At 55.2% G+C, this 24337-nt stretch overlaps 5 protein-coding genes across 5 annotated transcripts; 4 read left to right on the forward strand and 1 right to left on the reverse strand.

The window, feature by feature from the left end:
- Nucleotides 1-4495: 4495 nt before the first annotated feature.
- CC84DRAFT_520049 (uncharacterized protein) lies at nt 4496-5475 on the reverse strand. Its single transcript, XM_018186597.1, has one exon. The coding sequence runs from the start codon at nt 5417-5419 to the stop codon at nt 4682-4684; it is 738 nt and encodes a 245-aa protein (XP_018028878.1). The 5' UTR covers nt 5420-5475; the 3' UTR covers nt 4496-4681.
- A 1881-nt stretch (nt 5476-7356) lies between these two features.
- CC84DRAFT_520077 (uncharacterized protein) lies at nt 7357-8466 on the forward strand. Its single transcript, XM_018186598.1, has one exon. It carries the CDS (start codon nt 7515-7517, stop codon nt 8211-8213), a length of 699 nt encoding a protein of 232 aa, XP_018028879.1. The 5' UTR covers nt 7357-7514; the 3' UTR covers nt 8214-8466.
- A 6881-nt stretch (nt 8467-15347) lies between these two features.
- Nucleotides 15348-16693, forward strand: CC84DRAFT_1182145 (uncharacterized protein; the record flags this gene model as incomplete). Its single annotated transcript, XM_018180605.1, has 4 exons — nt 15348-15366; nt 15490-15574; nt 15627-15804; nt 15872-16693. 4 exons carry the CDS (start codon nt 15348-15350, stop codon nt 16691-16693), a joined length of 1104 nt encoding a protein of 367 aa, XP_018028880.1.
- A 1690-nt stretch (nt 16694-18383) lies between these two features.
- CC84DRAFT_1182146 (uncharacterized protein) lies at nt 18384-18995 on the forward strand (the record flags this gene model as incomplete). The annotated part of the gene is made up of 1 exon (XM_018180606.1): nt 18384-18995. One exon carries the CDS (start codon nt 18384-18386, stop codon nt 18993-18995), a length of 612 nt encoding a protein of 203 aa, XP_018028881.1.
- Nucleotides 18996-21985: 2990 nt separating this feature from the next.
- On the forward strand, nt 21986-22984 carry CC84DRAFT_1223756 (uncharacterized protein; the record flags this gene model as incomplete). Its single annotated transcript, XM_018183521.1, has 2 exons — nt 21986-22450; nt 22502-22984. 2 exons carry the CDS (start codon nt 21986-21988, stop codon nt 22982-22984), a joined length of 948 nt encoding a protein of 315 aa, XP_018028882.1.
- Between the last annotated feature and the right edge of the window lie 1353 nt (nt 22985-24337).

Here is a 24337-nt window from a genome sequence, read left to right on the forward strand (position 1 = left end):
TCAAGAGCGACCGATAATGGGATTACGGACTGGTCCGGGAGCTTCGCTCATGCCATCATCATACCCATGGATGATTACGAGTTTGCTTCTCTGGTATAGATGTCTCAACAAGTCTTTAATTAGTAATGTATTGGAAAGATCTCAAGGCTCTCTATCGTGGAGGTGTACATGGGCGAGTGGTTATGTCACAATAGTTGTCTCATATTCGTTGGCCCGGTTAGGATATCTTCATCCCACGGTGAGACTCTGGGCAACCTCGCAAATATTATCTTACTTAACATATCGAATATACTAAGTGCGGGAGTGCCTCCATGCTGGTGAGCACGCTAGCGGCTGGTAACGACGACTTCAGTCTCATAACGGTGACGTGGTAGGGCTTACAAATTCACCCACCTATGGTCAACGGTCCGCATGTTGACTACCGTCACCGACAACATTACGGCGACGTGGCTAGTGGCCTCGAGCAACGCCATGAACTGCTCTAACCAGCCCAACATGCCGGCAGCCGCGGACTAATACACATGTATCCCAAGGAGTTACAATGCCGCCCCATGCCTCTTGGTCAGATCTGATGCACTCCAGGACGCTGCAGTAAGGGTAGATCGTCATGTTTGGCCTTGTGGAACAACTTGCCCACCACCATGGTACAATGGTGGCCGTTTCTTTCCGTGTCCTGCATGTACTTCCTAAAGCGCACCGACGTCAAGGATGCAAGGCCATCCCCATCACACACGACGCTCTGTTCTAGCCCTCCTGGAGGTGACCGAGTTGTTATTCAACGTAGATGGCTGCTCAGATATAGAGTAAACGGACGCGTGCCGCTACCTAATTGTGAATGGATCCCCAGCGCTCGTATGGGCCAGACGGAGGTTTAGGGTCATGGTTGCTTCTATTAGTGCTGCCAATCGATTTTTGTATCATCGCCTGGGTCACCAAGCTCTAGTCGTTTTCCATACATTAGCGACACCATCTACTTCATTGTAAAGTGGACAGGCAAGTTGGCCATTATTCTCTCGCCGAGACTGCGGCCTTTTTTTTTTTTTTTTTTTTTACCTAGTTCTCGCCGAACTCCAATTCGGCACCCTGGCGACCGACATGACCATCATGACGAACATCAACATCATCTGCTGCCTCAGGTTGTCTAATACCTTAGCGCCCAGGTTCTCAAATAGTATAGGGTCTGCTTCGTCCCTGACGTTGTCTCGCCGACGGACAACCCAAGTAACAGTTAAGTATGTCTTTGGTTGAAGCGGTCTTTATGTGCTGTGTGAACACGTATAACTACATGCCGCGCTTATCCTATCCCCATGATATGGACGTTGGTCATGAAATGGGTAGTATGTACGTGGAGCCGCACGCGTACTCTACTCAGATAACCCAGGAAGATTCAATACCACATAGACCCTCGAGGAACCCGAGGTCGATTAGACTACCAGATCCAGGACCAGCAGGACACCCAAACGATGAGCGGATGTGATGGAAAACTTCTATCCCCATTACTCCCTCGTGAGCCCGCCTTCCTACTCTACGCTCAGTCATAGAATGATCAAGATACATCCTATGTGTAGATGGGCACCAATATATTCACCCGCATTGATGGACTCAGGTTCGTGAATTGCTCCAAGTCGCGCTACCCAAACACGCTGGCCTTCCGAGAGTACAACGCGATGATTATTAGAGCCGCCTACGACACCTACACCGCCCACTCTTTCAGTGAGACCTAGTATTGAGGACGCTAATATAAGAGAGTGTGCCGCGTTTATGTTCAAGTCCTCAAGGCCTTATGGTTGAAGAAGATTGACGGGATGGAAGCGGTTACAATGACTAGGTAATGCTGACCAACGTTAAGAGAACAATAGCTTATTTAAAAGTAAAATATCGCGCCCCAGTGCAAAAGATAACAGCTAATGGCCATTTCTTAGTAGTACCGGCTTTACTCAACGGGTTAACATTGGAGGAAAACACTCTTCTTACTCGTAGGCGCACTAATTGAGGATACAAGAAGGTTCCCAACAGTTGGATCTGTCGTGCTCGAAGGTAGTGTTCTGGGCCTACCAGGCATCGGCATAGTGGGGGAACTCTACCTTTCAGTCACTATTACTTTTTACTTAGTAGACTTACAGCTTGGCTGTTTTATGTCTCTTGCGTTAACCACACCTCATCGGCATTTCCCCGCTTGTGAAGTAGCTCGCCGCATTCATAGATTTTCACAAGGATAGGAAGTTAAGCATCCCCTGATGGGCGCCTGTACTGATATGACCACGGTAACGCCAGGTAACCCCTTGTGTAGGCCCGGGATTCCAAGCGCCAAGCATCCATTTGATACACACCTCGCCTGATGATGCCCTTTATTGATTCTAGCGCTACCTCGAAGCTCATTCTCAGTTACATACATGTCTTCACGTCGCATAGAAGCAGGGTGTTTTGGCCCGATCTTTAGGTACTTGGCCCGACCCTGCGTTAACACGGGCCTGCAAAAGAACTGGCTTGCCACAGTGATATACACTACAAAAGCACGTATGATGCGTATTCGCACGTTTTCTACTATGGCTGTTGGCAGGTACTTATCGCAACAGGGGCAGAGGGTCCTTGGCCGGAGCCTTCCCAACCAGCCAAGGCCGGGCCGACATCCTTGATGGCCACAATAGTTGCGTAAATCCACTGTGCGCATGCTCTAAATGGAAGGGGATAGGTGGATTGATTACACTAACATGTCAAAGCCGCGAAGCGCCCAGCGCAGATAGCGGAAGCTGACCTCCATGAAATACGCACGGCTACCATGTGGCAAGCGGCGGGACATAGAGCAGTATCCATTCGTCCGCATACTGCAGAGCATGACTCACTAGCCCTGGGATCAAGTACGCCGGCGTGCGCGGACGGCATCCTAGATCTTCAAGATACTGGCGTCTAACGCGCCGACGGGCAAATGTGGCTTCGCTCGCGAGGTCTGGGACTTCTTGGGCGTCTTGGGAGTCTGATGGGCAAATCATTCTCCCTACATGCAAAGTGAAGGGCTATGAACAAATAATCTAGTGTCGACCTCAAGCTGTTCTGTGCTGTACGATAGAGAAGCGAGGATGACGACAATGTTAGTGGGTGAAGGATCGTTAGTCTACCAGCGCTATCCTATGTCAAGTCAAGGCGCGCGTGCCAAATACCTACTACGTGTCGTCAGTGCTGTCAGATCGAAGCATTATACATCAAGGGCAGTAGACGTTCAATGAAACATGACATATTTGTTCGTCTTCCAGATACACAGCGGAGTAGGTATCCTCCTTGGTCCCGGCGTGACCTTTACCGACTCCTTCAAGAGCAGCAACTTGGGCCACTGCGGCGCACGGCGTCGTGCGCAATGTCCTTGTAGCGAGAGCAGGAATGCCGTGGTCGCGGCGCCATATCATGGGCTCGGTCGCTGCGCATGCGTCCGACAGCAGAGAGTCGACATGCACTGTGGCGTGTTGGCCCCGCGCGGCGAGGAGTAGCCGTTGTGCTGTGGCGGTACAGCGTGCGACGCGCGGCGCTAGTGGGCTTGGGAGAGGCGTGTGGCGACGGTGAGGCTCCTTGCGGTTTTGTAGCGGGGAAAGTACAGGTTGCTCCGAGCCGTAATAATGAGCTTCGGAGTCCGCGCAATCTGCGCAGTGGTCAGCGGGCGAGCCAAAGCGCGTGGTGCCCACACACCCAGGTTTTGCGAGCCTAGTGGTGCTACGCGGCCGTGTGAGTAGCGGGCTGGCTGTTGATTGCCTTGGCAGTAGGGCGTGGTCCGTTGACGGTGCAACGCTTTGGGAGCAGCTCGGGTGCTACGCGAAGCTGGCGCGGCCGCTGGTGCTACAGGTCGGATTGCAGGCTACAGAGCTCCTCCCGATGTTCGCGAAGCGCGGTCGGCAGGTGTGGGGTGGCCGTTGGGTGAAGCGTAGCGGCGCGTCTGCGTGGTCGACTGCGACGTGTACTGGCGGTATGCCGGGTAGGGTGCGGGGGAAGTAGTCATCTTGCACGTCGGCGTGCCTCTTCACGTCTTCTATCGCTTCCGCTTCTTGGCAGGCTTAGACGACACCGATGACCGCGGCGACGGAAAGAGACCTGCAGGCGCGTCGGCGGGGATCTGGGCTGGATCGTCGGGGCCGGCAGTCAGCGACGTATCGGTCTCTGTCGGCGCGCGTCGTTTCTGCTGCGGAAGCGCATGGGCGTCAATGGCGGTCTTGATGGCGGCGAGGCGGGGCCCAACAGCGTAGGTGGCGATGTTCTTGATGATGTTGCGGGCCTCGCGCATGTCGGCCGGCTTCCGCATGGAAAGGCTCTCGAACCACTTCATCCGGTGCGCGGTAACAGGCACGCCGCCGTCCAGCTCGTCGGCGCGCCAGTGGACGAAGAACTGCACCTGCTCGCCGTCGGTCGTGCAGGAATAGTGGCAGGTGTCGGCGAGTGCTGCATCGGGGCCGTGCAGCTTGTGCAGGAGGTTGACGACAGCGGCGCCGTCGCGGGCGCTCTGCGTCTGCGCGGCGAAGATGCCCTCGGTGCCGGGTGGGCGCTTCCACTGCGCGGTCAGGAACGGAAAGTGCTGCAGCGAGGAGATCTCCAGACCGGCGGCGTGCAGCTTGGTCTCCTGCTGCGATGTGAAGACGGCGCCGGCGGGCTCAGGGGCGCGATAGCGGGTCGTGTAGCCATACGAGCAGTCGGCCTCGGGCTAGGCGAGAGGGCCGTATGCACTGCGCACCTCGTCGCTGCCGCACGGGAGCAAGGCGCGGGAAATCTTGCACTTGAAGTCGGCCGCCACGCCGGGGAAGCTGTGCTCGTCGTCGCCGTGCAGCCCTGCCATCAGCGCCGGCTCCAGCGAGCGGATGGCTGAGTCCTCGCGCACCTTTGCCGCGTCTGCTCGCTTGTCTACGACGCGCTGTGCATACGGCGACACTTTTTCCTCGGGCCTGCGCGCCTTTGTGATGTGCGTGGTGATGTGCGCCTGCAGCTCGACCGGCATGCTCACGGTCGTGTCGACGTGGATGCGGTAGGCCTGCAGTTTCAGACGCGCGGCAATGTCGTCGGCGGACGTCGAGGCTGCGGATGCCGACATGGAAGGGGCGCTTTCAGACAAGCAGCTGGCTTCCGGGAGCGATGAGCGGTTCAGCGCCTCGAGGTTGGCTTCGGTGAGCGGCTGCGGCGGTGCGGGGGAGCCCGGCGGGGACTCGCGGGCGGCGGGGCTGCGGCTGCGGCTGCGGCCGCTTTCGGTGTCGCTGGCGCTGCCGCCGGTGGTGAGCAGCGTCTCGGGCGCAGCTTCAGGGAGCGGCTGCGGCGGTGGGCAGGGCGCTGTGGGGCATTCGGCGGCGTTGGGGGTGCGGTCGCTCTCGCCCTCGCGATGGGCGCTGCGGCGAGGGCGCTTGCAGCGGGCGGCAGCGGGGCTCTCAGAGCGCACGCGCTTGGCCGGCATGTATGTGCGGCGCGGAGGTGGAACGCGATGGGCGGGATGGCTCGAGATGGTTGTTGTGATGCTTGCTGTGTTGTTGCGCTGGCTGCTGAGGAAGCTTGGACTCGAGGAGTCTTGGCCCAGCCTTACCTATCTAGCTTAGTCCTGCCCAATGGGGAAACGTCGGGGCGGATACCCGAGGTAGAGCCGCGCACCTCACGCCCGCCCGCGCAGAACAACCCTCGACCATGCCGCGCCCGCAAACGCTACGTCTTGTCGCCCTCGCTGGTGCGGGATCACAATCACCGTCGCAATCCGCTTATGCGCCGCCGTCACCAGGCTCTCCTCCATGACATGCTCATTCGCGACCTCCTGTATACGTCACGAAGTATCCATGTGACTCCTGTACCCGCTGTGGCGGCCTCCTTCCGTACCTGCCGCCGGCCATACTGGACACTGTGCGGAAACAACCCTTGGGGAAACCTCCAGCGCTAGGACGATCTGGTGATTAGGTTTCATTGGTAGGAATTGGGACCCGGGCTCGCAGGCTTGCACAGTGCCGTATCGTCCAGTACGCCGGAGTGGCCGCATGCGACAGTGGTTACAGCCACATGCCACGTACGTAAATGACAGGCCAGCGCACTGCGGTTCACAGGCGGCATGGCGCTGTAGTATTTGTCCAGAGTGCACATTGTGGATGGACTCGACCTGGGTGCGTTGGTGCGCTGAACGCAATATTTCAGATGAAGGTAAGTACTTGCCTAATACACGGAGATGCCTCGGATAAAGGTAAGTACTTGGGTATTCAGAAACATGTCGCAGTCAAAGGCAAGTACTTGGGCATTCTGGAAACAGGCTTCCGTGCCCTAGGTATGTATTGAGTACCCACTCGGAGATTGGCCCGGCCTGTTAGTGCTATCTGTCCCTATACAAGAAAGGCCGGGCCAGATTCCTCTGAGCGCCGCAACACATATCTCGCTCAGTCTCTTCTTGTTCCAGCATAAGAAGCGCTCCATACACGGAGACATCGAGCTACTCTAGCTGGCAATCTACACAGTCCACGTTTCGAGAACTCATGGAATTTTTCTCTCCGACATCTCAGCGGCCAAACACCACCAAGGTCAAGCCAAGGACCTCCAAAGCTCACGTGTCTCTTATACTCTTCTTATCTCAGCACAGGAAGCGCTTTGTCAACCAAAGAATCGAGCCAGCTAGCCGGCTAGGTCCTTCCCCACGCGTTGGGAACTGTGGTCCGACCCATTCCAAAGCGACTGGAACTCGCATTCTCTCTTATCCGCGCTTGGCGCACAACAACTCTGAGCCATTCCGCTAGCCACAGGCTTGGCAGCGTCCACTAGCCTGTGTGCCATCCAGAGGAATGCAGCCATACCTTGCACATGCAATTGTCGCACTTTCAGGTGCCAATCGATTAGCCAGTGTGTGTGCACACAAGGGGTGAGTGACATAGCTCTAGGTCTCGTCCGGCGTTGGCCGCTAGACTATCGTTTCCCCCTTGCGGCCTCAGCCCGCGCCCGCGCCCGCGCCCCCGCCCCGCGCCCGCCCCGCCCCGCCCTGTACTTCCGCTGCGTCGCAAGTTTCCCGCTCACCCCCACGATGCAAAACATCAATCGCACGAGACCTCCCGCAATCAGCCGCTCGAATGCGAGCGAAGAACGCGACGCCCCGGGAATTGCGGTTGGCGCGATGACCTTTGCCCGCTCTAGAAATCGCAGCCGTGCGCAAGGGGCTCACGATAGGGGCGACATGGAATATTGGTGACACCTGTTGGGAAGCCAGCATCATTCTTGGTGGGCCTGGCCGCAAGTAGGGCAAGTTGTGCTACCACCAGCGACACCACCAGGACCAGCATTCCAAGGGACACCTTTGGGTCCGTGTTGGAAACAGTGAGAAGAAGATAAGCCCGTGGGGGTGATTCAACGACGAACTTCTGAGCCTGGTTCCGACGTCACGCGGAGGCTGCTGCGCAGAGGAATTTGACCTCACATTCTTCGCTAGGACGACACGACCCATGTGGCGGGTTGCTTGAAACGCGAAGGTTGTACGCGTGGAGCAACGGTGTCCGCAATAGGCCAAGACGGAGGCGCGGTGGCTGGCGTTAATGGGGTGCGGCATGCAAGGACCCGTATCGAGATCTGGCGGCATGCAAAGACCCGTATCGAGATCTGGTGGCTGTGTCCATTGTTGTACGGCCTTGCCTCAACGCGTTTGTTGCATCATTCCTGCTCTCCACCCCTCCCACGCATCGCTCGCCAAGCCGGTGTCCCATTCCTCCCGCTTGAGCATCCGCCTCCGCACCATCACGAGTTGCCGACGGCCGTATTGTTCAGTACGCCGATTACGAGCCCGCAGGCTGGAAAAGACAGTGTCTGAACGCATGCTCATTGCCCACATGTCGCTGGCTGGTTCAGTCTTCGCCTCGCAGCATATCCTCTCACTCCCAAATCCCTCCCTCGCTGAGCGCCTGTCGCGACATTCCTCGGCCGTGGGGGTCACGACCGGGTTGATCCAACTTTCGGCACCCTCTACTTCCCACCCGCACGCTGCCGAAGCCGATGCTGGCCCTCCCCGCGGACCGAACGCTCGCGATACGAACAATTATTGGGCCGCAATCTGGCAATCGGTAGATCAGACGCATCAACCCTGGAATTTCGTCCTTCAGAGCAGGCCAGGCGTACGATGGCGTCGCCAGCTGCTCACTGGACATGGATTTTCGCAGCATAAAGAGGCCACGGATCCCCCAGGATTTCCAGATTGTATACCAACGGCCAGTGGGAGAATCTCGCCCTTTCCCTCTTGAACCACGCGCCCTTTCTCTCTTCAATCACACGCCCTTCCCCTCTTGAATCACGCGCCATGTGCCGATTCGTTTGGCATCGTGCCGTATGCGGCCACAAATCCACTCCGCAGCTCAAAGTTTGTGAGGCAGCGGGCGTGCCGCCCGGGTGCGACTGGTTTTGGGATCCGCCTCTAGAAGAGGTGAAGGTATCAGGTGCAGCTCGCCAGGAGCTTTGCGTAGAATGCGATCGGCTTCTGAGAAGACGGAGAATGTAGTAACGGGTGTTGTTGGTGTTGAGGGACCAAAGAGGCACGCGAGGGCGCCGTCGATTCCATTCCAGACCAAGTACTGACGGCAAGTAGCTATCGCCTCGCTTCTCCGACACCCACTCAATCTGATATAGCGAATCAGCGCGATTAACAGAAGTGCGAATGAATGATACCGTTGATTTTGGAATTTTGGGTGGCGATACTGGCAGCTTGGTGTCGGTACACCTTTGGGGCTGGGACTGGTGGTGTTGGCTTCGGTTAGCTACTTGTTCCCTCGTGCGCTGAGGTGCCAATCTGGACGTTTCGTCCACAGCGCTTCATTTTCGGTTCGTTACAATGGTATCCTAGGTATCCAACTCGATGGCTTCACGCTTGGTGATATCTGAATGAGCGAAATTCCGTCGTCGCATAGATTACGTAAAGTACTGCGGACAGAGACGTCACATTCCATATACAATAAGGTATGTGCTCTTGACATCCGCACCCTTGCAGCTGGCTTGACCCATTCCGCCGGGTCGGTCTCACCACTCATCAATCACTGGTAAGTACGGTGGTAAGTGTCAACATAGGCAGATGCAAAGCGAAGTAGACAAGATGCCACTTACTCCAAGTCCTATCAATTAATCAAAAGCGCATCTGCATTCTGGACACAACAATTGGCATGCCAGGAGAGAGTCCACCACGCACTATACGCAGCCCCCCACTCACTACAGTGAAACATACATTCCTAGGGCGCCAGTCTGGTGCCACAGGTTGAGAAGACCACAGAGATTGCCGTGCTAGGCGAGCAGTGGAGACCAGGGAGGTAACAGGCTAGACAGACGAAGGACACTACGCCGCCAACCTTGAACTAGCGTATACCTTACATGGGAATAACCATACCACCATCCTAGATGTGACGTGATCTTAACCTTGCGCTCTACCCCGTCTCTCCGGTCATTACGACATACACCCGCCTTACTAGACGCATGCCGGGGCACATTGCGTTTGGCCCGGCGCGTCTGCAAACAACATAGCGATGATGACAAGATGCTGTCACCTGAAGGCTAGGACGACTTGGCAGAGCCTGACGATGGCGAGTATGGCGTCTACGAAGTTCGCTCCAGGGTGGAGTACCACAACTTTCCCCGCTTCCAAGCACTCGAGGAGGCTGCAAGGCGAGCCACAGAGGGCCCACTTGTGTGGTGCATGAAGCTTCGCGCGGAATGGTATCAGTTGCACTTCCATGACCGTCGCCTGCCCGCAGATCAGCAGCACATCAGGAGCAAACCCACGCCATACGAGAAGACAGAGCGAAGGGGTGCGCGGATTCTTGGGCATCGCGAGAAGCCGTAAAACAAGGAACAGCACTTCAAATCCTGGAGATGGAGGAGGAGGAAACTCGACACGAGACTTCGTAGGGTGGCGATGGTGGTGAAGGTTATTTGTGACTGTGAGCGGCACCACAAAGAGAACGTCCTAGGGGAAAGTCACGCGCAACACTACTATTAGCGCGAGAAGAACCCAGACCTAAATTGCGAACCAGGTTGCCCTTACTAGGGGCGGGAAGATTCGCCCTAGGAATAGGGGCTATAATCAAGAGCGCCGCGAAGCAGAGAAGTGGAAGCAAAAACGAGTTTAGCGAATAGGAGAGGGCTAAAGCTGCGGAAGGAATAGACTCAGAGTGAATGTTATATCTAGTGTAGATAATGGGCGCGAAGCTAGAGAGCTAGTAATAAGTACATGGCGGTTTAAAGGTTTCTCTTCGCTATCAAGTGAATTGAATCGGCGGTGGGTGAAGAGCTCTACTATATGTATAAGATTGTACTTTAATGCCCTTGGAGATGGAGCCTATGAAGTGTAAGTTGGAAGCAAAGGGATTGATTTAGTCTTTCCATTACATCGTCGTGGTTCTTCAGCCCACGAGGTACTAGAATTTCAGAATCGTTTCCTCTTCATTCCCACGCCCCTCTCTCCTACCAGTCGTACGTACCCAGCCGCGGATTACGCCCGCGAGCCTAGCGTGGCATCTCATCGCCGCATCGCCCCAAGAAACGTTAGGAGAGGGCAGTGGCTTTCTATCTTGGATATGGCTGCCCTTATTGTTGCACTAGGTCCTGAAACGCCAGTCAAGGATTCCGTTATGGAGTAGACCAATTTCCTACTCCAGCGAGCGGAAGCTATGCGCCCAGTTTCTAATTTTGCCTCAATTAACGGCGTATGCACCCTGTTCAAGACCAAAGATATATCTCTTACCAAAGTTGCGCAGACAATAGCAAGACACTTCCTCAAAATAATGGCCTGGCCGTATATCCCCCAAAACTTCACTGATCGCGACGCCTTTGGTCGGCCATGGAGGCTCTTTTCCAAAGTCGTGAACAAGCTGCTGGGCCCACCAGCATCATCGTTCAGTGGGTAGTCGAGCCTCAAAGGCTGCCTAATTGACATGAACGTGGCGGCGTTATCTTCGCCACCCTTCCCTACCGCGAATTTGGTACTAACTGCGAAACCATCGAGAACCACCATAGATTTCTTACAATGATCACCCGCGAGATGCACTAATCCACATCGTTTCCTAGGTCCGTTACTGTGATCGACTCTGGTGGCAAGATGATGCGTGCGGCTCTTGAAGATAGATTATGGAAGCAACTATACTAGGACGCTCTATTGGAACGGGACGCTACAGATGCAGCGGAGGGCTTTGAAATCTCGGCGCTAAACGGCATGGTGCCTAGGGCTTCCTTGTAGATTAGGCACACAGGTGACCGCTTGTAGACGACAAGTGGCAGCTTCGATGGGAAGGGAGAAGGGGCAAAAGTGGAAAAGGCTATGGGATGGCTGGGAGAACGATTCTCTATCTGTAGCTCCTGTTTGTCTCAAGCAGCAGTCAGTTAAAGCAGGATTCGTGGGATGCGACGCTTCGTAGATTAGACCTGATGGTTTTGATGAAACAAACTTTGCACTGCAGGACAATACCATGGGGCTCTAGTAGTAAGATTGTAAATGATGAAGAGATGGAATAGCCTCACAGTAGCTCATGCTATATGGGGATCGTAGAGTCCCTCCATAGTGCTGTTTCGGCCCATTTCTCCATACTTTCTTGCATCGAGAGTGCTAATATAGAGGACCACAGGTTGACAGGTGAAGGTCAATAGTCGTTCCGGACGGTCACAGGTTCACGATTATACACACGTTTAGTATGTCGATCGCAGCTCACGTTTGAAGAGGTCAAGCGCAACGAACAGCTATAGTATCCATCAGCTGACTACACACCAGACGTTGCCTCTGTTACGCGTCTTAAGGACGGGATGACATATGACTCGCTCGCCACTTCCCGTCCGTGGCCTCGTACAGACCAGATGAAGCGCCTCTGCCCACCTCGAAGCCAGACAAGTCCACCGTCTCAAGAAACGCCCAGGGCACAGCATCGCGGAACGTGTTATCAGGGTACCCACCCACCGTCCCAGGCGGACGTATGAGGTGTTCCAGGGCGTGATCCCTCGCTCTGTCAAGATCCAGCTTTGCCAAGCTGCTCTTCTCCCTCAAGAGGCTAAACTTGGAAGAGTCTGGGTCGCAGCGGGTGGAGAGGAACTCAGTCTCTGCTTCCTCATAAGCAACCCGAGGGTGATTCAGCGCTTCAACTGCTCCATCCTCAAGATGCGACATGCGCAGCGAGCGCCATGTTTCTATGAGTGGGTCCCAATCACACCGACTGCATAAGGACGCCTGCCACAGCTACCCTTGTGATGCGGAGGTCTCCATGCGCCCCACCTGCTCGTTGCACTCGGCGTGCTCGAAATACTCGTTGCTCGCTCGCGAATGAGCGCCGCGATTGGGGCGACTCATTCCGCCACTGATGTAGCTAGTGCATGTTCTGTAGGGTACTGAGAAAACGATTTCTTTGTGTAATGTGGTGCTTGGAAACATTAATTGTCATGTAATCTCAGGCTATCTCTGGGCTTGTGGACTTCTTCCGTGACACGAAGTCACATCTTAAATACTGCTACAAACTTGGAACCCCAATGTGTACTATGCGTCTCGGTAAGCATTGCATTACGAATGTATATATATATATATATATATATATAATATAGGGAGGCACTATAGATACTTTACTGCGCGCTCGACTGCAGGGGCCGTGGCACCTACGACTTTGGCTCCTGGGTACAAATGCCGTGCGATGATGGCTGGAAGTGTAGCTTGTAAATGGCTTTAGGCTGCATGCAGGGACTCACTACTTTATCCTATTGCCTGTTGCCTGTCGCCTGTATGAAACAAACATGGTGCTGTTATCGCGTGTTAGCGCGCACGAACATATGCGTGTAATCACTTCTGGTGAGACTGTATGTGACGATGTGTGCGCGTGGCGTTCTTATGGGTAACGATCGCCAGAGGCTACGTTCCTCTGGTTTCATCCTACTGTTAAGCAATCCATGTGACGAAGGTGTGAAGGCTCAAATACGCTAAGAGTTATAACATGAATGGTGTAACTGGGCAACCGCTGTAGTTACCAGCTCCCTGGAATCTATCGGAAAGGGTTCCAATCTCAGCCGGTAGGCGAGTTTGCTATAAACTTCATATGCTCGCGTGCTGACACAAGACCCCTTCGTACAGACAAAAGTTGGTGTCAACTTTCTGGGGGGGTTGAAGACAGCGAGACACTGATCTTGGATACCTATGGTCGCCAGACGAGACTGATCGGGCCTTGCTAATTTGCTCGCGGTCGTTGTCTTGGGATCGCTCTTTTCTTCATTGCGAACGGAAACTGCGAGATCGTTGGTGTACTACGTGGCGGGGGAACATGCGTGTGTTAAATTGGTTCATAGCTGTGCAGCGGCGCGTAATCTTCTGTAGGAAAACAATGAGGGAAGCCGTGATCCATACCGCCCTTGCCTCCTGTGAGCCGATGGTAGTGCGGAGATTGCCCTCATCTCAAGTAGGAGTGCTGGGACACAGTCTTCCCTTGGGGTTGAGGCCCCGTGGATCTTAGATAAGCGAATAGCGAGTCTGAGGCGCTGGTGTTGATGTTTCGGACCGGCACACTCACCGAATCTGGTAGTCCTGGTACCCATGCTCTTCATCGTGGACAGCCTCGAATGTCGGACACAGCTTGAACCCTTTATTATAGATCTGGGATGTCCTTGGGTAGAATCTTGTGGCCACACCAGTAGCGTTAGAGAGACCCAGAGCCCAAAATCTTCGCTGCCCGAGACCAATGGTCGCCATGGTCCTCGGCCAAGCTTTTTTGCCTTCCCCAGGCTCTCGCAGCCAGTCGTGCTTTTTCCCTATCGAGCTGGATCGTGAGCTCAAAGGGTGCAATCGAAGGCGCCAATTTCAGTATTGGTGGGATCCTGAGTGAATGGGTTGCCAAGATACTCACCAAGAATGCTTTCTGGTTTTGCAGTTAGCTAGGTATATGATAGTGACAACTTGCCCGACGACGTCATCAGAGTTCCGCCGCAAAACCCGAGGTCGCGCTGGCACGGCTCAGCTCACCTTGCAATTCAAGCCTGAGGTGACGATGATTAGTGCAGACCTGTCCTTGAAACCATGCATCCTCACTCTCTGTTATGCTAGATGCAAGTCAAGTAAGTAAACTGTTTAACATTTCAAGACCGTTCTGTCTCAGTTCCGGGGTGTTTCTTTCTAACACGATCTAACACTGTCATATACTGCAGGAATGCACTACCTAGCGTTGCTGGTGGTGTCGCCACATAAGTCTCTGTGTGCTCCTTGGCGAATCTAAGACAAACGGCTTCAAAGGTAGTATCAGATACCAGGAGCTGCTAATATATCCACTCGAGTGCATGTGTGCGCTGAGCCAGCTCGCACTAGTTCAAGTGAATACATGCGTTCTAAATAGCGATTGCATGAACTCTCTCTGTTGTCCTCCGATCGAAAGAGTCCCTGATTATTTACTAGCAGTCAACATGACGCACTGTAGTAAGTAATCTTGCAGAACCAGCCATGCGCGTCCACCATCAATCTCGCCATTGCCATAGATCCAGTGCTGGGAAAGCCAAGGACTTCGGAAACTCGCGTAGCAGGTTGGATAGCCTGGCTATCCCCAATATCCAAGTGCTTGAAAACGACCTAAATCTTGAGCTACAAGCGCGCGACTCGCGCCAGTGGCAAGCTGGCTTTCCAATACCTGGACGATTAAGATAGAGTGATAGGCGCGGTTGTTGGTCTTCTGTGTTGCAGCTAATGGCGTCTTTATAGAATCCCGAAGATATTGATGTATACATAGTGGGAATAGCAAAGCGAAGGTGCAAGGACAATATGTGCTGGTATGAGCAAAACGGCGATGCGCTTAAGCGGATGGGGATATATGGCGTGGAATGCGTGTTTGCTGGTGGGAAAAAAAAAAAAAAAAAAAAAAGGAGACGTGTGAGGACGAACAGTAGTTGTTGTACACTCCTTACTTATAGCGTTGGCGCGGAGGGAATTGCGGGTAGATCTTTGGCCGTAGGAGCCTGTAAAGTCTAGTAGTCAAGGCATGGAAAGGAGCAGAGAAAATGAAATAACGAACATAAGACTAGATCGTAATAGAGAATTTTCATCCAGACCGAATGATTGGAACATCTGCAGCCAGCGTATGCCTTGTCGTCTGGATGGACCCTCCCTAATAAGCTGTATCCATCGTAATCGAGCGTATCCGCAGTCGCTTGATGCATCGCCAAGCACAGGGTTAGCAAGCGGATCCATATTAATGGGCGACGTGACTGCTGGTGGCAGCGTATATATGGGCGAAGGGGAGTCGTGCCGTCTACAGTGTACTGTAGGAGGATGTCGCGCTATCAGCAGTATGGAGGAGAAGACCTAGTAGGGTATGCAGCTTTCAATAGCGTAAAGAGAGTTTACAGCATATTCCACTACAGTGCCACAGGGCAAGATGGGATTCTAGATGGCAGGGCTGGGACACAGTACGTATAAGCAACTCGATAGTAAGGGTAGGAGTTAGGGAACTCGAACCGTGCGCGATTAGGAAATCGTCACCAGCCATAAAGAAATGCTAAGGTGAGTCTATCTCGGCGAATTTGCATCAGATCCTGGCGGTCTCGTGGTATCGTGTCGTCGTGTTGCCGCAGTGTTGTTGTGCGTTCCTTTGCCAGCGCCCTCTCGAACTCCCAGGTATGTTCAAGTATGCACATACCGATGTCGGCCGTGATTACGAATTGCCTAGAGAACCGTTGTTACTACTTTTTCCTCTTACCTGCTCGATATTGTGGTTTTCCTTCCCACAATGGCCGCCCAATGCCGCCGTGCTAGGCGCAACGCCGTGGTGTCGCGACTTCCCCTTCGCCATGATTACCACAAAACTGCGTCGCCGCTCCAAATCCCTCTTTTCTTCTTCAGCAGCAGTAGGCTCGCGCAACGTTGATTTGCACATCTTCTTCACATCCTGCTGTACTCCGAGACCCTTCTCAGCCCACCTCATCACCGTCACTCCTCCGCGCAGTCGCTGACGCGCCATCGCGCCTCTCCATCAACCCGTCCATCCAGAACCCGGTGCCCGCCTCGCGCAGCTACTCCATCGGCAACATGCCACAGCTACGTACCGGTCATATCCACCAGCCACCTTTTGCCAGCGACTCGGAAAGCAATCAAGTGCCCTCGCCCGAGTTTGGCCGCTTTCTGTATCCCCGTCGCGCGGAAGCGACGCCAGTCCCAGACGATTTCTACGTGATCCCGTCCAGCCTCCGCCTGCCACCCTCCGAGCTCCGCCCACTTGAGCCACGCCTTCCCTCCAGCCTATGCATCTCCAGCTCCCCCCTCCACCGCGTCGCTGGATCTGCACGCGTCAGCAGGGCCGCGCGCACGTACGACACCGCGACGCAGGTACCCGTCCAGCGAGGCTGCGCAGCCAAGCTCAAACGCCCTTCGTTCCTGCCGCGCGGCGACGTCGTGCCCACCGAGAGGCTTCTGCCCGAGCTGCTCTACAAGCGTGATTCCGGTTCCTTCGCGATGGGCATCGCGCGCGGCGGACAAAGCCAAAACTGGGCGCCAGAGTTGCAGGGCCTCCTCGCGTGGGACGGCATGCACTGGCCCTCTCCGCCTGCACCGCCTGGGAGTCCGTTCAAGGGCAGGCCAAGGACGAGGCGCAGTGGCACTGTGGAGGAGAAGCTTCCTGAGCGCAGGAAGGGGGAGACGGGAAGAGTTAATCAGCGGGGCAAGAACGGGCGCGTTGCGCGCAGGAAGGCGAGGGGGAGGGAGACGAAGCAGGTCAGATCCGTGGCGCGCCGGGCCTAGACTTCTGATAGGCAGAATATACTTATCTGCAAGTAGATTGTGGTTTTGGTTCCAGCTTCGTTGTCGCACGGCAGATGTGAAGTTCCTTTACACGTTGGATTGGGCTGAATTGTGGCTTCATACCTCCATCTTCCGGCGGCGCCTGCACGGTGACGATGACGAAGTCTGCTCTTGCGAGGAGCTTACCCCGCGCCAGGCCAGGTCACGTCACACTGTATCCCCGCCCTCCGCCAAGCTCCATACGTCTTGACTTTTCTATGTTGTGTTTACATTCCTTCCATTCCGGAACACATAGCGCATCGACCTGGAGGGGAAATGGCAAACCCCACCTTACCAGACCATTCCAAGCCACACGCAATACTGCAGGCGGACAGCGAGGCTGGCGAGGAGGGACGTGGGAGGGAGCGGTACCGCCAACGGCAAGCAGAGTGTTCAGAGGGATTTCATTGCTATGGAAGCGGAAGGAAAAAAGCGGGGTTCGGTGTCGGAGATGAGCACGGTGAGGGGTGGCTGCGGGTGTGTGGACGCTGGTGGGGGGGGAAGAGGTAGGGTCGGTGTGGGATTGAGTGTCTACCGGCGACCTGGGACTCGGTTGGAGCATGTATAGCCGGCAGCGCGATTCGGCTCAGGTCGGTGAGGCAAGGTTCGGCGCGGTGGAGATTCGGGGTCAGGATCCGGCTCGCTCAGCTCGGTCAGCCGTTCGGGGCTTCGCTGTGCGATCGCGGGAAAGGTAGCGAGAGTTTGTGTCGCGGCGCGGCCGTGGGTGTGTTGTTCTGATTCGCTAAATTCATAGCATGGTACGGTACAAACGGGGAGGGGAGCGCGGTTCCGTACACCCCAAAGTGTCGTGGCATCAAATTTGGATCTCTTGAGTTTCATGCTGCATGGGTGCGAAGCGGGCATATCTTGTCAAGACGCCATGCGGGATGTGTCGCTGCAGGAGGAGATTGGGCCATGCGACTGCAGGCGCCTGGCTTGAGGACTCTAGGTGTTCGTGGATGCCTAACCCGCGCGGCTTGCTCTATACGCTGGGATTCATACTAATGAGGTTGCACGAATGCGGCTTTGCGACTAAGATGTACTCGCAAATTTCGGCGGCTTGGTGAGTGTAGCGCCTGATGCAGGGGTGGCGCGAGTTCCATCCTTGCTGTGTGTCGTCGAAGGTCTGGTATTCAGGACCTACCTCCTTACGTCGCGATGAAGACCCAGCTCAAGAGCCTCGCAAATTGTCCTCCTTTATTGCACTGATACCATGGTATCGTGACCTACGAAATATCACTGACTTCAATACCGCAGTTCGTGATGTTGTGCAGGATCTCGTGATAGGGCAGGTGGTCAACAGGCCATTTTGAAGGAATCTAGATGAAGTTTACCAGATCCTGCCGAAAGTATTCAGCGTTTGCCAACTAATCCTTCTCCCTTCTCCTGGTGAGTGGCGCAGGGCCTGAGCTGCGGGAACAGAAATCGATGCAAGGTTTGCAAGCACGCGGTATTGTTTCACAAAGCTTCCATGATGTGTAGACAGCAAACCATTTGTTTATATTCATGGGATGTTTCCAAGCGGCCCAGCAGCAACTTTGTGGATATAAAAGGTTTGACACCCACCTCAGAAGGAGTACAGCTGCTCGCACACCTCAAGCACCAGATCCTTAGCACCTTAACGGCGTTTGGATTTATAACATCTGGAGTAATGTCTTCTCCTGGCTCTTTCAATAGGGTCCACGACCTGGCACTACAGCAGTCCCAGCATGACGTTGAAAAGCTCGGGGCGTACAAGGGCTCTATTGAAGCGCTTACGCGCGATGAAGCGACATTGCGGACCAGAATAGACGATCTACAAAAGAAGGGGGGAAATCATAGCCGCACTAGCATCACCAGAGATAGGGAGAGCTCGAGTCTCATTCATCGAACTGCAAACATGGAGACGAACGATCCCGCCGTGAAACAACTCGAACGCGAGGCAGCGAGACGATCTGCCAAAGTAATGGACCTGCGCAAACGAGAAGAACGGCGTACTATCGCGAATGCCCATCGTCGCTCAAGCCTCGAGAAACAGGCCCAGAAAAGCCCGATGGCAGCAGGGGGTCCTTCTGCTCAAAACGAGCAGTACACTCTAGGCGGGCACAACACTGAGCAAAACCAGACCACTCAGACAGACAAGCACGAAGCGATCCTCTGGGAGTCACCTCGTGCCCCGTCCGGCCCTCGTGCTCCTCCCGGAGTTGATCCATTGGGCGAAGCTGAGGAGGACTGGGTGCCTTGCGGATTTTGGGCCCGCTTCATACGCGTTTGCTACCTGTGAAGCTAGTTCTTGGTGCACGGATGAGATGGCTAGAATAGCTTAGGATGGCGCGGACGAACGGAAAGGATGCTTGCAGAATGAAATAGGCGTCTCTGAGAATTCAGTGAGGTTTTGGCATGTACTTTGCGATCCCGACATTTTATTATGGGCTTAATATGATAAAACCGTGGCAATGAGCTGTTCAGATAGATCCATCATAGAAACACTCTGTTAGTATCGCCTGCATGTGATGTAGTGCGGGTTTGCTGGGAGGTGGAGAGCTGGGCTGGGAAAAGTAGATGCCATAAATGTCCCGCGTATTCTATATTCACATTAGCTATTGATTTCTGATTGTCTGCTCCATGGTGTAAATGATAAGGTTAATCACCCTAACGTGCACCTGCATGATACCCTACCTAACTAGCTCTTGTGGTGAACGGGTCGACTGTAAGGCTCCTGGAAGTGAACTAGACGGTAGGACTGATAGTGTTCTTCTTTCTACTTGTCGTCGACGCTCGAGATATCCTTTAGAACCATGGCACGGAACAGCAAATCCATTGAATGCAGTCAAAGAGTGTAGAGCTGGGACCACTCCCAGCACCAGGTGTTCGCATAATCTGTGTTGTGCGGGCAGCCAGCGATGGCAACGTGTTGCGCGAATCCATCTTGTCTCGCTCCATGTCGAGTCCCCTATCATCAGATGCAAGAGCAGTCCCCGAGCGACTACGAGTTATCGACGCAACATGCAGGCCACAACCCTACGCCTCCATTGCCCCATAAGCAGAACAAAAAGAGACGGTCCTTAAGAATGCCCAAAGAGGCAAAGGGCCCACCCGAGGGCGGCGATTATCCTACGCGCACCTTTTACTACCCAGGTTAGCCTCCAAAGAGGACGACCATGACATCGGAGCGACGCTTGCGCTAATCGAACAGACGCTAAGCATGCCTTGCGGTCAGTACGGTGGACAAGCGGAGCATTCACCGAAAGGCGACAGGCCTGCTCCGCAGGAAGGGCCCCCAATACACACGAGCCATACAGCAGCCTATGTGGACACTTGTTCGACTCAACCTCCACGTAGATGGTATTTGTACTGTGGGAAAAACGCGAGGACTGGAGAGAAGGGCATAGAGGGAAGGCGTGCGAGCGAGACCAGGCCACTGGGGAAAGCAGAAGTGACATGGACGAGGTGGTGGCGAGGACAGAGGCAGTGTCCATCGGCGGTATCATGATGGCTGCGCGCTTTGTCGCATACAGAACATTGAACGCCCGCACTAAGAAGTACCAAAACGGCCACGTGACACTTGGATCGGACATTTTCGATTCTATTGCATTGTGCCATCGGCCCAGCCTCTGACGCCTACCGGGCAGCCCTTTGTGATGTGGATCCTCCAGAGTTGGGACACGTGCGGCGCCAGCCCTCGGCACGTGGAGGACCCAGGGGCTAAGGACCCGCGCGCGACACGCCCCCCGCACAACCCTAACCCAACCCTCCGCGCGGCACGATCGCCTGCATCTGGCGCTGCCGCTAGACTCACCCGCTCACATGCCACTGCCAAATTCCCGCCCGGTGGCGCAACAAGCGTCTCGCGGCTCCACGGCGTGTGCGCGGTATCTTCGCCACATCCCTTTCGTGCACGCTTTGCGCTGAGCCCGTGGAGACGCTGCTACTGTCCTCGCTCGCGCCACCCACTTCGTTCTTGCCTCTGCGCCCGCGCCAATATCTTCTCTCGGCACACGGACTGGCGTTTCCTTCCCTCGCATGACCCTTGCCGTACGTGTAGATTGGCGAGATGATAGGAATTTGCGTGGGCTCGGGTGCCAGGCGAGGCGAGTGATGCGCTGGCTCGCACCGGGATTTCGAGGTCTGGGGCTACATGTTGAAGAGTACGTCGATGCACCCGGACAATGACAACGGGCAAAATCTCCAGTCGCTGGGCTGGCGAGCCGTCTGCACTGCTGTGCACGAGCGTCTCCGGCCTGTCTTCGATGCCTCGGGGCTCCGAATGACTCGCCGCGCAATCGCGATCACGAGCTTCGACTAAGCCGTGCAAAGTACAGCATCGCGATATGTGGCTAGTCAACCTGATGCCGCGCGGGCGCTCTGGCCACTGGGATCCTGCAGTTGCGCAACGAAAAGGCCAGCGCATATTGTTGATGATGGCAGCGTTGCCAGTCGGGGCAAGGAATGAAGCCGAGGGAGGATGCCACCGACAGCGGTTCCAGCTCTGGCGACACCCAACTCCACGAATACCACAAACCCACTCCACATCTCTGGACTCCATTCAGATGCACATTTCAATCTCACGCTTTGACAGCGTTCTTGCGTTTAGATTGCAGGAAGAGTCTTGCACAGGCGGTGATGTGATCATAGTGGAGGTAATGCACAGCGCCCGCACGTACCAAGGTCAACCTCAGCCTCTCTTCGTTGTCGTTCCGGCTGCGCTGGGCTTGCGCCATTGTGACTTTGTGCGGACCGCTCCGGAGAAACGGCACGAGACGCTACGCTCCGTACCGCAATGTGCTGGCGCCTGGTTGCTGGCGGACACCAATTGGAGGTTCCGCGCCGGAAATCCGTGATGTCGCATTGGCTCTTCGCTTCCTCCAAACTTGCGGCTGCAGAGGTTCAATGGGCGCGGCACGCTTGGTTACCGGGGGACAATTGCGATCCAATCCGACGCTGCTGCGTTGCCGTGGCACTGCCAAGGCAAACATGGCGCTCGCGAGAAGTCTGGGTGTAGTCGGTGTTTTTGATAAAGAGTGACCACACTGCAGCGTCGCGGATCAGCGCAAATGTCCGGACCCAACCTCGACAACACACCAGGTTGGCCACGTTTACGACCACTCAGAGACGGAGCAGCCAATCGGGAGGTACAGATGACCGAATGGTCTGTGCGTGTACCTTCCACACCGGCCCTTCCACGTCCATGCTTGGAACAAGAGCGCAACTGACCCCGAAGCACCGCCCACGCTACAGCACCGCCCCGGCTACTTCTACCGACCCCAGAGCACGATGGCCGCGCTCCGGATGGCTGCTGCCTCGCCTGCCCTTTCGACGTCCGCTGCAACTTTTATTACTTGCGTCGCTTCTCTCACCCCCGCCGGCTCTAACATGGCGAGCGATTGCGCGCTCAATCGCGCTCAGTCGCCTGAGCGCGAAGAGCCCCACCCGTTGGAAGACTTCAGCTGGCAGTCGATACATCCCTCTCTTCAACCTGGCCTTCTGTCTTTCGAGCCCTCGGAGCCTCCACCGGCTTCGTTACATGGTCCAAGGTTCTACGAAAATATCGCCCTCCCCCATCTCACAACAGACGCTTTGCGTGAACACGACCGCCAGCTCTGGGAGCACGACCAACGAATACACGCAGAAACCAAATCCTCCCCCAATACCGGCCCACCAACCCGAACGGTGTCAGCAGCTACGGTCCAAGAAACAGCAGAAGAGCAAACCGCGCCCAGCTATCAGAAGCTTACGTCGGTATGCACAGATAGTCTACCTGGATCAGGAGCAAACGCTGAGGATGTCTAGGCCTCTGACGACATGCCTCCTAAGACGAAGAAAGAGAGTGTAACTGAGAAATCCTCTCCATACGACGCAAACTTCGAGGCCAAGCTGCGGGCTTTTCATATCTTCTTCCCTGCGGACATATACGATGGTGAAACAGAACTTGAAGACGCCGCTGATGCCGACGCCATCATCACCAAGCTCAAACAACCCCTCACCGACCTAGAACATGTCACCAAGGATACACTGCATCGCTTGAAGGCCCTCTGCAGCATGGGAGAGACGAAGACAATAGCCTCGGGCCTCTATGCGCTCCTCGCCCCAGAGGTCAGCGCACGCTATGACACGGACTTCGTGTTCAACAACCTGGCCCCTCTAACGCGAGCTGCGGATGCATTGACGGCCGCCAAGCCGGACTACTGCGTTGGCGCGACCGCCTCAGAGATCAGCAAGGAGGTCAGGGACGCCATTGACAGATACATCCAGCCCGTCCACCAGAAACGATGATCGATCCTTTGCGCCCACCGTTCCCTCGAGTCATATCTCAACTCCGGGTTTCCTGTCGCATCTGACCGAAACAACGTTAAAGTCATTGCTAAGTCGATCTACATCTACTCTACGCACCATGAAAAGGGAGGGCGCACCGTGACGCGTTGCCTTAGACAGTTTCCGTTGCTCAACGACCTAGATGGCTGCAAAGAGGCCATCGGCGCTTTCCGCGACGCGATGGACATTGCACAGGCGATCCGTACCGCGGCCAGCAACCTGGCGAATGACCGGCTTATGATGTTAGAGGGCACTTCCGAGGACGATGGAGTTTGTGAAGGCGGCTTTTTCAGGAAGACTAAACCACCGCCAACTATTCGGGTATCCCGAAGGCACGCTGTCGTCCACAACGAGATTGTTCAGTGGTTCTCAGTCTTGTCTCCTTGGTCCCAATCGCTGTTCAACATCAGTACAGCATCAAGATTTCTTCTTCCTTCCTTCCTTCCTTCCTTCCTTCCTCCCTCCTAGCGAACGACGGTAGAGCCTGCGCGATGCTCGGTACGCATCGTTCTCAAGGAATAGCCGCAGATGTGCTTTCCACTACGACCACCACGACCACCAACTTGCGGACGAAGAAGATGCTCTCCTCCCGCCGCCCTCAGCTGCACGGCAGCCATCTCCATTCGTGGTGCAGGACGCGTGCGACGACCACCAAATAGATTTCTACTTCTAGAAGACGTGCATAGGTGCTATCCATCGCCATCACCGCCACTGCGTCTGCGCTCACGAACCCTGTATCTCACGAACCCTGTAGACGAGGACTCTACCAGCAAGTCCCTCGCTACTTGCAACCCTCGCTTTGAAGATGTTGTAGCCAATGCGCTCGCGGCGCGACGCCGCGTTACACTTGTGCCCTTTGCATGAATCAAAGCGTCATGGATAGTGGAAACGGCAGCAGCTTGGGTCAGGCCTCGCTTTCACAGCATGCTGCCACAGCGCTCGGCCCTCACCCATGAGAGCTGGCCAATCGGAGACGACGCCACTTCCGCACCCAGACGCCTCGCGCCAGCCCCCGTATATTCTCGTCTCATGTGTGCGCCATGTCATATACCCGTCCTTGGCAGCTGGCGAATGAGAGGTGACGCCACTTCCGCACCCAGACGCCTCGCGCCAGCCCCCGCATGTTCTTATCTTCTGTGTGCAACATGTCATATGTCCACCCTTAACAGCTACCAAATGAGAGGCGACGCCACTTCCGAACCCAGACGCCTCGCGCCAGCCCCCGCATGTTCTTATCTTCAGTATGCGACATACGTGTCCGCCCTTGACCGTTGCCAAATTAGAGGCGACGCCACTTCCGAACCCAGACGCCTC

The sequence above is a fragment of the Paraphaeosphaeria sporulosa genome (assembly GCF_001642045.1).
Source record: "Paraphaeosphaeria sporulosa strain AP3s5-JAC2a unplaced genomic scaffold CC84scaffold_22, whole genome shotgun sequence".
Lineage (NCBI taxonomy): Eukaryota > Fungi > Ascomycota > Dothideomycetes > Pleosporales > Didymosphaeriaceae > Paraphaeosphaeria > Paraphaeosphaeria sporulosa.